The sequence below is a fragment of the Xenopus tropicalis genome, chromosome 3 (assembly GCF_000004195.4).
Source record: "Xenopus tropicalis strain Nigerian chromosome 3, UCB_Xtro_10.0, whole genome shotgun sequence".
Classification (NCBI taxonomy): domain Eukaryota; kingdom Metazoa; phylum Chordata; class Amphibia; order Anura; family Pipidae; genus Xenopus; species Xenopus tropicalis.
Window position 1 is genome coordinate 45,409,014 of NC_030679.2, and position 10,754 is coordinate 45,419,767.

Here is a 10,754-nt window from a genome sequence, read left to right on the forward strand (position 1 = left end):
GCAGTTTCGGGTGGTAGGGGCAAATATACTCCCTTATAAATATAAACCCATACAGTTGCGCTTTTGTAAAATGTGCATAAACACTATATAAAACTGCTGTATATATACATACATTTTTTTCCCCACACATATACCGGATTGTACAGGTAAGAAAACACGATACTCCCAAGAACCATTTCTCAGCACACTTCAGGCTCACAGTGTAATGCAACACCTTTTGATCAGTCATTTTCACTGTGAAATGATGGACCCTATGATCTTGGATCCCTATGGATAGCAAAGGGACTTCAGGTTCCAGGTAATATTTAAATACAGGTAAAGGACCGGTTATCCAGAATGCTCAGGACCAAGGGTCTGGATAAGGGGTCTTCCCATAATTTAGATCTCCATACCTTAAGACTACTAAAAAATCAATAAACCATTAATTAAACCCAGTAACATTGTTTTGCACCCAACAAGCATTATTTATATCTTAGTTGGGATTAATTACATAGTACTGTTTTATTACTACATAGAAAAAGGAAATCAGTTTTAAATTTCTGAATTATTTGATTAAAATGGAGTCTATGGGAGATAGGCTTTCCATAATTCGGAGCTTTCTGGATAATGGGTTTCCCGATAAGGGATCCCACACCTGTACCTGCCACTCTGGTTGTTAAACGTTCAATAATAAGGCTGCAGAATCCCCTAAAATTACTTAGTATTCCTTCTTCTCCTCTAACTGATGCTCATAATTTGGCAGTGCAGATAGTACTTATGCACCAACTGAAAGACCTTATGTCAAAAATGTACCTGGCCCTAATAATTTGGTTTGGCCTCTACAGTAAAGAAGCACCAGTCAAATTAAATAGGAACAAGCAAATCATTTATATCAACTTTTATTTAAAAAAAGTTTTATTAGAAAATATCATAAGAAGAATGTTGCAATGGGTTTCTTTCCTTTTGGACATGGCAGTGCTACAAGACATCTTGTGTTAATGATATTGAGCATCTCGACTACCATGGGCTTACACAGTGCTTTTCCAGGAATTTAATGCCCATAAAGATGAGTTCCTTTCACCTGCATAGGTGCAAACCAAATGATGCTTTAAAACAAACAGATTTATTTGCCTTAACATTCATTTGATAGGCCAAAAAGCTTCACAGTCCCTGCTTCACGGCTGTTGTCATATTTTCCATCTTTGTCATCACAGGCAAAAGCTAGGAGATATTTTTTAGGATGCCAGGCCACTGTGAATGTAGGAGACTCACACTGAACCTCACAGATTCTTTCCCCTGAAAAATATAAATTTAATTAGTATTTTAAGGTAGGAAAGAGCGAGACAGAAACATTGCCCCTCTTGCATTCCTTGTAGTGAGTCCACTTGGAGTGCCCTGAAGAAATTTGCAGAAAATATATCCCCTCAAGAACGGCAATATTAGTTTACAAAATTACCAATATCAATAAATGTAAAATATTTGCTCTAACTGAGAGGCATTTAAACAGAAAGTATGTGCCACCAAAGTTATAGCCTTGAGCAGAACACAAACAGAAAAGTAACTTAAAAAATGAAAAGGAATTAAAAAAACAGCAGCCCAGTGCTTTAAAAGGGGTAGCTCACCTTATGATTCAATTTAAGTATGACATTACTATTCTAAAACATATTGTAATTGGTCAACATTTTACATTTTTTTTATCAGTTATTTGGCCTTTTGTTTAGCAGCTCTCCAGTTTGATATACTAGCAGCTATCTAGGGTCCTATTTACCCTAGCAACCAGGCAATAGGTTGGACGAGAGACTGGAATATGAATAGGACGCAGCCTGCATAGCCAAATAAGTAATGAAAAGTAACAATAACAGTAAAATTGTAGCCTCGCAGAACAAACGTTTTTGGCAGTCTGGGTCAGTGACCCCCATTTAGAAGATGAAAAGAAGCAGAAGAGGAAGGCAAATAATTAAAAAACATATATAAAAATGGCAAAGTTGCTAGGAATAGGGCATTCTATAACATACTTAAAGTTAACATTAATGTAAACTACCCCTTTAAGGCATTTAGGGAAAACTATTTGAAACCCCAAACACTGTGGGTCTGTTTTTTTTACTACAGTAAATGTGGTGTATTCCCTTCCTGTGTTAATGCACTCCTCTTTCTTTTGTATTAGCAACTTTGATTCTGCATGTAACAGAACCTAGTTAATAAAAGGTATAGGATCCATTATCCACAAAGCTCTGAATTACAGGAAGGTCATCAGCAATAGACTCTACTATAAGGAAATAATTAACATTTTTAAAAATGATTTCCTTTTTCTCCGTAATAATAAAACAGTACCTTGTACTTGATCCCAAATAAGATATAATTAATCATTAATAGGAGGTAGAACAGTCCTATTGGGTTTATTTAATGTTTAAATTATTTTTATTGGTATGTAGATCTAATATTAATAAGATTCCTTATCCGGAAAACCTTAGGTCCCAAACATTTTGAATAACAGATCCCGTACCTGTACCCATGTCACAGACAAGAATCACCTTATTCAAAAAAATAATTTGTACCAAACAATAGATTCTTACCAGTCTCTACGTGTGCAATGTCAATAAAATGATCTTCAGATGCAGAGGCTAGCATTTTGCCATCATAGCTGAAGCTTAGTGTCCTGACAGGCCAGTCCAATCTGTTGAGAACATTAACAGAATAAGAAAAACTGCTAAACACCAGAAAGATATATAAAAAGAGATATCAATTCATAATGACCACAAATACATATAATACCAAATGCATCATGAATTAGAGAAATTCCTCAACTTTATGGTGTGCTATTGTGTACACAAAAATAAGCTTTTACAATATCATTTATTTTAATAGCATAAATGTATTAGTGTTAATAAAAGGTTAAGAATAGCGCTGTTCCCATAATAACCAATTAGTTCTTCTGGAACATAAAAGTTCTTGATACAAGTGCAGCAATACACTTAATAAAGAGTAGGCTGGTCACAGATCTGCCTACCCTGAAACCATTAACGCTTTGTGCGTTTAACCGTTTATTCATGAATAGCAGTAGTACTGTAAAACTTACAACTAGGACTTTCCAGAGAGTAACTAAAAGGCGGTAATGTGGCAAGATCTTACCTGGAGAAACAGCGAACACACACCAGCTCATCTACATCCCAAAGACTGACCAAAGCGTCTGCACTGCCTGTGGCAAAATACTTTCCTGTGGGGTCAAACTTTATGCAGATGCAGTTGGAAGGATGTGCATTGATTGACTGTATGGGCTTCAGGTCTGGGTAACTGAGTGAAATATAATCAATAAGATACATCAATCATAGTGCAACACCCTATAAAATCACATAAGAGTATTTTGTATTACAATAGTTTATGTTGTTAGAGGAAATAATAAAAAAAAAAGTTACAGTGTTAACATCTCAGCCAATATACATAAGAGTTTAGGCAATACAATATTACAGATTTAAAATATTAAAGGAGGTTAGAAAATCCACCCCATAGTCATGAATTTAATGTATATTTATACATCTAAATGTTATCTCATACTCAATACACATTTGACTGTTAGGTGCAAACCATAATGCATACATAATTATTACTATGCTACTTTATTTATACAGCTCTGACATATTCTGCAGTACAGATATTATACATCATACACAGTGCTGCCCCAGATATGGTGGTCAACTTTATCAAGTGCCAAATACCCTTTTTGGTGTTATTATACATTACCCTCTAACATTTATACATACAAATTACAAAATACCCCCCTTTCCATGTCATAAATTGTAAAACCAGCAACAATAACATGGGAGAACCAGTATTCCAGTGCCAGAGTCTCACCTCTGGGTTACAGGTTGACATGACTGGCAAGTTGTTTGGCAACTCATGGTTTGAATTAGTCTATATGTTTTTTAAAAATTTTTTTTTTTTTTTGTTAAGGAATCAAAATGAAGGATATAAGTCCTCACTGCTGATTGGAAAATCAGGTCTGGGGTGAGAGGAAAATGAGTTGTTTCTATAAAGGGCGGGGTATGAAAATCGGTATTTTTATGGCCCTGTTGTGGAAGTTGCACTCAAGTATTTTGCTTTGTATTTAAATGATGTATGTATACTGTTCTAAATATCACACTTATGTCACTTGTTTGATTTTTCTTTCCTGAGAGAAAAAATACCTGTTACCACCGATCCATTTGCTAAAACGTAATGGGTAAATTCTACTGGCTAGAATGTCTTTTAGCCAAGTGTTGGGACAGCTGGCCATTCACGATAAGATCCTCTCATTAGGTAGGCCAGTAAGCTGCCAGTTTGGTCAGGAGTGGCTAAATTGGCAGACAATCTATGTCTAGCTTTAGTGCACGGACTTCCTTGATAATTAAAGGAAAAGTAAAAAAAATCTATTCTACTCTGCACCAATAATTGCCCCATGCTGCAAACCATTTAGTATTTTGAATGCTTTATTACAAAATAACTGCTAAAACATGGCTTATGGTCATTTGAAATACAGCGATACGGCGAAGGAAGGAGCAGCATCCACTATGTGACAATCAATTGATCAAGCCTAGCCTTCCTTCTGTATAGGAAGGAGTCAGGCTAGGCTCAATCAATCAAATGTCGCATAGTGGATGCTGCTCCTTCCTTCGCTGTATTTTAAATGACCGGAAGACAAATTTTAGCAGGTATTTTCTAATAAAGCATTCAAAATAGTGGTTTTGCAGGATAGGGCAATTATTGGTGCAGGGTAGATTAGATTTTTTACTTAAAAATTTGTTGTGTTATTTTTCTTTTTAACAACAGAACTTTTATTACAAACTATAGTTTGCAACATAAACTCAAGGCCTGTTCATGTGGCTATCTGTCCTAGCCTTGTTTCGTTCTGTAACCCTAGTTTGTTGGATTTTAAAGCACTGTTACAGGTTAGTGTTATATAAATAATGATAAAAAGCCAGAGGCTTTTGCTTAAAGTGATTGTCAGGAAAAAACATTTTACAAAATGCATCAGTTAACAGAGTCCAACAGAATCTTGGATCAAAATCTGTTTTCAAAAAGAGCAAACCAATTTTTTTATATTTAATTTTGAAACCTGACCTGGGACTAGACATACCTTAGTTTCCCAAGTGCCCTCAGCCATTTGAATTGTGCTCTGATAAACTTCAGTCTGGTTACTGCTTCACTGCAGTTGGAGTGATATCACCTCCTCCCTTTCCCCCCAGCAGGCTATCAACAGAACAATGGGAAGGTAACCAGATAACAGCTAAATTGCTAAAATGCTCCCATGTACCACCTAGTGGAAAGTATGGGAATAGCATTTAATAGTTAACAACCAGATCTGACCAAGTCATAAGTTCTCCAGTAACACAGAGTAGGAGAAGCAATAGCTTATCAGAAAACAGTTGTTTCCTGCTAACTCTTCATGAAAGCACAGGATCAAGCACAGTGACCTGAAATAGCGGGTCTAAACACCAATATTACAAATAAAAAATATACAATTATTGGGTCAAGGATAAAATTCTTGAATCCTTGAATAAAAATGGCAGAATTATTTGCAATATACACAGTATAATTAATAATAAAAACAACACCATTGAATTTATGACAGAATCCATTTAACCCTTTTTGTGCTGCTTTTTGCCAAAAGTGCTTTTGCCAAGTGCTTTGTTCAGAGACAGAAGCAGTGTGTCTTAAGTATTTAACATGCAGTAAAGCTAAAATTGGTCACAAATTAAAAGAACCGCTAATTTAGCAGGGTTAGGTCAAACATAATATATAGTCTTTGCATCCCCATCAGGAAAGGATAACATTAACATATAAGTCCAGATAGTGGTCGGGATTTATGTTTGTGAGGACATTTGTTTGAATGCTACAAAAATACGCATATGTACATACTCTCAACAGATTTTGGAAACTAGAAATTCATTTCTTTCTCTGTGCAACTAAATAATCTTAGTAAGCTGCCACTGCATGCAAAGTCAATAAGATTTTACCTCAGAATGCTGATACAGCCATTCCCATTGGTGAGAAAGAACATATCATTGTCATTGTTCCAGGAGATTTCATTCACTTCAAACTTAAACTGCTCTTCTCCTTTTACACGGTGAGTTTTTGCATCTATGAAGGTGACCACATCGTCTTTGTTACCCACTGCAATTGTCTGTCCATCTGGGCTCCAGCAGATGTTAATATTTTCCCCTAAAAATTGTTTTGAAAATACAAAAAAATAACTAAAAACAACATTTAAAATGCAAACTGTTAAAGGGAATCTAAACCCAAAAAATTAAATGATGTAAACTTAAATCAACCTTCCTGGAAATATTTGACATTTACATTAATTTCTTATTTTAAATGGTTCATGAGATATTTTCATTTTTAAATTACTAATACCAAACTTTTGGCTCAATTAAGTCAGCAACCCAAGTGTTAAGTGCAGGAAGTACAAAGTAGTGCATAGACAGTTATGGTTGGTGACAGTATGGGCCTTCAAAAAGCTTCCTAGCTGTATATGTATAGGATGTATTTTCTGGACTGCTTGGTACCTGCAGTTTTCCAGATAAGGGTTTGTTCCATAATTTGGATCACCATATTTTAAGTCTGTTAAATGTAATTTAAACATTAAATAAATCCATTATGAATTACCACTAATACAGATCGATTAAGCTTAGTTGGGATCCCAATACTGTTTTATTATTACAGATAAAAAATAAATCATTTTTAAAAAGTATATGGTTCAAATCTCTATGGGAGATCTTAAGTTGCAGCTTTCTAGATACAGGTATTGGACCCCTTATCCGGAAATCCATTATCCAGAAAGCTCCAACTTACGGAAAGCCTGTCTCCCATAGACGCCATTTCAATCAAGTAATTCAGATTTTTTTCTCTGTAAAAATAAAACTGTACCTTGTACTTGATCCAACTAAGATATAAGTAATCCTTATTGGATGCAAAAAAATCCTATTGTATTTAATTAATGTTTTATTGGTTTTTCAGTAGACTTAAGGTATGAAGATCCAAATTACGGAACAACCCCTTATCCGGAATACCCTTGGTCCCGAGCATTCTGGATAACGGGTCCTATACCTGTAATAGGTTTTTTGGATAAGGGATACCATACCTGTAAAAAACTAAAAAAAAACAGCTATACCTGTAATAGGTTTTTTGGATAAGGGATACCATACCTGTAAAAAACTAAAAAAAACAGCTAATATCTAAAACAGATAAAACTACCTAAAACAGATAATGAACACTGAGTAAATTTCGATAAGTAAAGGTGGCCATACAGTTTAAGATCCACTCATTTGGCAAGGTCGACAAACAAGCAGACCTTTCTCCTGATATGCTCAACCTACGGTGGGTGATACCAGAGCGTAGGGCCAAGCGATCAAATTCCAACAGGTATAGGAGCCATTGGAGCAAGGACCACATAAATGAGCCGATGCAGGACAATCAAGCCTGCCCATCTGGCCAATTTTGGGCCTCTCCCACACTAGCTCCACATTAATGAAAGGAAAGAGTGCAAGTCAATCAGGTTATGAAGTGTCAGGCACAGTAATGATTTCAGTGATGGAGTCAGTTTCAGTATACAAAGTGTTTTTGTTTATGCAGGGAATTTCTAACGTGATTCATGAAACAATTAATCAAATATTAAGGGGATTTAGCTGCTTTGCAACTGACAATACCTACCCTTAGTACTAATAGTGGAGATGCATTTTTCATTTCTAACATCCCATATGCGTATTGTTTTATCTCCAGATGCAGTGACAAATAAGTCTGGATTGTAAGGATGCCAGCAGAGTTGGTCTACACTGTCCCCATGCCCACGGTAGTTATTTTCTTTGGTCTAAAAATAAAATAAACACAATCAGAATGAAAGTAGAAATGCAATGTGAGTAGTCCAATAGATAGTAGTCCTGATGTGCCTACTCAAGTTCCTTATTGTCTCTATTCTCCATTATATGTGGCATTGTTTGTGCATCCAGTTCAGCCCTAAGGGCTGTGACACACGAGGATCTCCCCAAAATGCCATTCCACCAGCTAGAATGTAAACCACTGGTGGGATGGCATACACGGTGGCGCGATTTGACAAAGTCACCTTGAGCGGAGTCCTTTGCCTGCAGCAGTGCACTGGGGAAAAAAAAAAAAGGCTGAGTTCTCCTTTCAAATTACCCATAATTCTGTAGGGTCTGAGACCAAGACCGGAGCATGCGCCTTAAAGAGATACTGACACCAGAAATGAAACCATTTTTACATCTGTCATAACATTGTCTTTGCATGCTATTTATAATTTTGCCATAAAAGTATTTGCCCAATGCTTTTACATTCCCTATCTGATCCCCCATGTTCCTCTATGAGGGGGCTGCCATATTTGTCCAGCAGGAGGCCGTTAGCATTAGAAGCTGTAACTGACAGGCTGAGAAGGGACAGTCAGGCTGGCAAAACAGTCAGGTTTTGGGATTTCAAGTAACAATTACTTACAAAAGCAGCCCTATCAGCAAAAAATGATCAACACAACCTATAGCCAACTTTTTATGTAGATTTAGATTTGAAAAAGTTGTTTTTTCGTGTCAGTATCACTTTCAAGTCAGCAGCAGGATTGGTCAGCGTGAGCAAGAATGAGTCAGCAACATGCAGGGTAAAGGGGACAGATTATGTTGGCGCATGCACAGAGACACTGCAGAACTCATAATCCATCATGTAATTCAGAAAAACATGGCGGCGTGGCTTAGCGATACAGACCACGCAACAAAAGAAGTGAATGTAAGTCAGGGAGGCACTTTTTACATAATATAACTTAGCGATTAGGTTCAGCTCAATATAATCTGTTAGTGGGAATAAGCCGGTAAGAAACACTTTCCTTGCTTTTAACATGCACAAATGGCAACACAACCACAGATGCCATGGAAATGCACAGAATTTAGAACTAAAAACTTGAAAAAGAGGCACAGATAAAATATTTTGAGATTTTGTTGCTCTGTAATCAGGTGACTGTTATTAGAGACATAAGGGTCTAAGTACATGTAAAGCTGGCTAAACAATTTGCTCATTTCATCAGAAAGCTAAATGAGTAAATCTCAGCCTAATAGCCTGACCCCACACTAGGCCAAATGAGGGTGATTAGAATGTTGACTTGGGTTGGGCAACGATCTGTTCATTCTGCAGGCCTACACAGACGTCTTGGGCAGAGGATCTTCACCCTTAATAAAAGTGATTTGACAGTGTGCAACCTTTTAGTAATTTGGGATTTTTTTATTTCTATTTATATAATGTCAACATATTCCATTACCCTTGATTAAATCAAATTTATGTCAGTCCCTGTCCCCAGTGGAGCTAACAATCTAAAAATCCCTATCACATTTACATACACTATGGTCTAATCTGCTGTAGGGCTGCCACCTTTTCTGGGAAAAAATACAGTCCTTCCTAATCTGCTGGTATGTGTTTGTAGTGGGGAGGAAAGGTAACTCAGTACCTAGAGAAAAGTAACTAAGGGACAGAGATAGCATATACACCCCTTGCATACAGTGACAGCACTTCCCTGTGGGTGCGGGGGACACTGAGTAAAGTAAATGTAGGTATATGCTACTCACTGTCTCTCAACTTCAGATTAAAGCAGACTGAGAAGTTATTAAAGCTTTGATTATGATGCAAAAGAAACCCCAGAAGCTGAACGTGGGAATGTACTGGGCTGGCAGCCCACCTCAATGCTGAGCAGCACCACAGAAAGGGGTGTGTGTGTGTGTATATATATATATATATATATATATATATATATATATATATATATAATTACATACATACACAGGATTTGCACATAGAAGTCACTGGGTCAAATGAAAATTAATTGCATCAGAGGTTTATTAATTCCAACGTTTCAGCTCCACACAGGAGCTTTCGTCAGGGAGCTGAAATGTTGGAATTAATAAACCTCTGATGCAATTAATTTTCATTTGACCCAGTGACTTCTATGTGCAAATCCTGTGTGTGCCGTCATCCGAGCCTGTATATTGTTTTTGCGCACAGGCACCCAGGTATCAACTTTTAACTAATGGTGTGCTGCTTACTAGCATCTTTTTTATATACATACATACATACAAGTCAACACGACAGCACCACACTCCGAAAGTTGCTACAATGTAGCTGCCCCTGGGCACGGAATACCAAATAGACACCAAATCAAACACAACCAGCACCAAGGGTCTTGTGGTTCAAACAAGTATTAGTGTATTATAATTGCATGTACAACCAACGTTTCGGTACCTTGAAAAAGGTCCCAAAAGGGACCGAAACGTCAGTTGTACATGCAATTATAATACACCAATATTTGTTTGAACCACAAGGCCCTTGGTGCTGGTTGTGTTTCAGATACTACCTGGGTGCCAGTGCAGTTTAACGGTATGCAGATAGGATAGAAATGATAGAAAAAAAAAAATATATATATATATATATACATATATATGCGACAGCGACCCCAACACACGCCTGGGTCTCTGTCTGGCGCTATTACTCACCAGCCGGTCCTTTTCCAGCACAAACACGCTCGCAGTCTTGTCAAAGGAGCCCGACGCCAGGCGCCTCCCATCACAGCTCCAAGCCACCGAATGAACCTTTGCACTGTGCGCCGAGAACTCTCGGGTCTTATTATTGGTTTTGAAATGCTCCTGTATCTCCTGCACAGACATGGTACTTAACCGGAAGCAACGGCCACAGCAGACTTCCGGCTCCGCGTTACCTTGGCGACACAGAGTCGACTTCCGGGTCATTACACAACCGGTTTA

General features: G+C 37.3%; 1 protein-coding gene across 1 annotated transcript; it reads right to left on the minus strand.

The window, feature by feature from the left end:
* Positions 1-862: 862 nt before the first annotated feature.
* thoc3 (THO complex 3) lies at positions 863-10,754 on the minus strand. Its single transcript, XM_004912853.2, has 6 exons — positions 10,488-10,754; positions 7,663-7,819; positions 5,970-6,174; positions 3,109-3,270; positions 2,553-2,653; positions 863-1,275 (listed from the first exon to the last, which is right to left on the minus strand). The coding sequence occupies exons 1-6, from the start codon at positions 10,737-10,739 to the stop codon at positions 1,112-1,114; spliced, it is 1,041 nt and encodes a 346-aa protein (XP_004912910.1). The 5' UTR covers positions 10,740-10,754; the 3' UTR covers positions 863-1,111.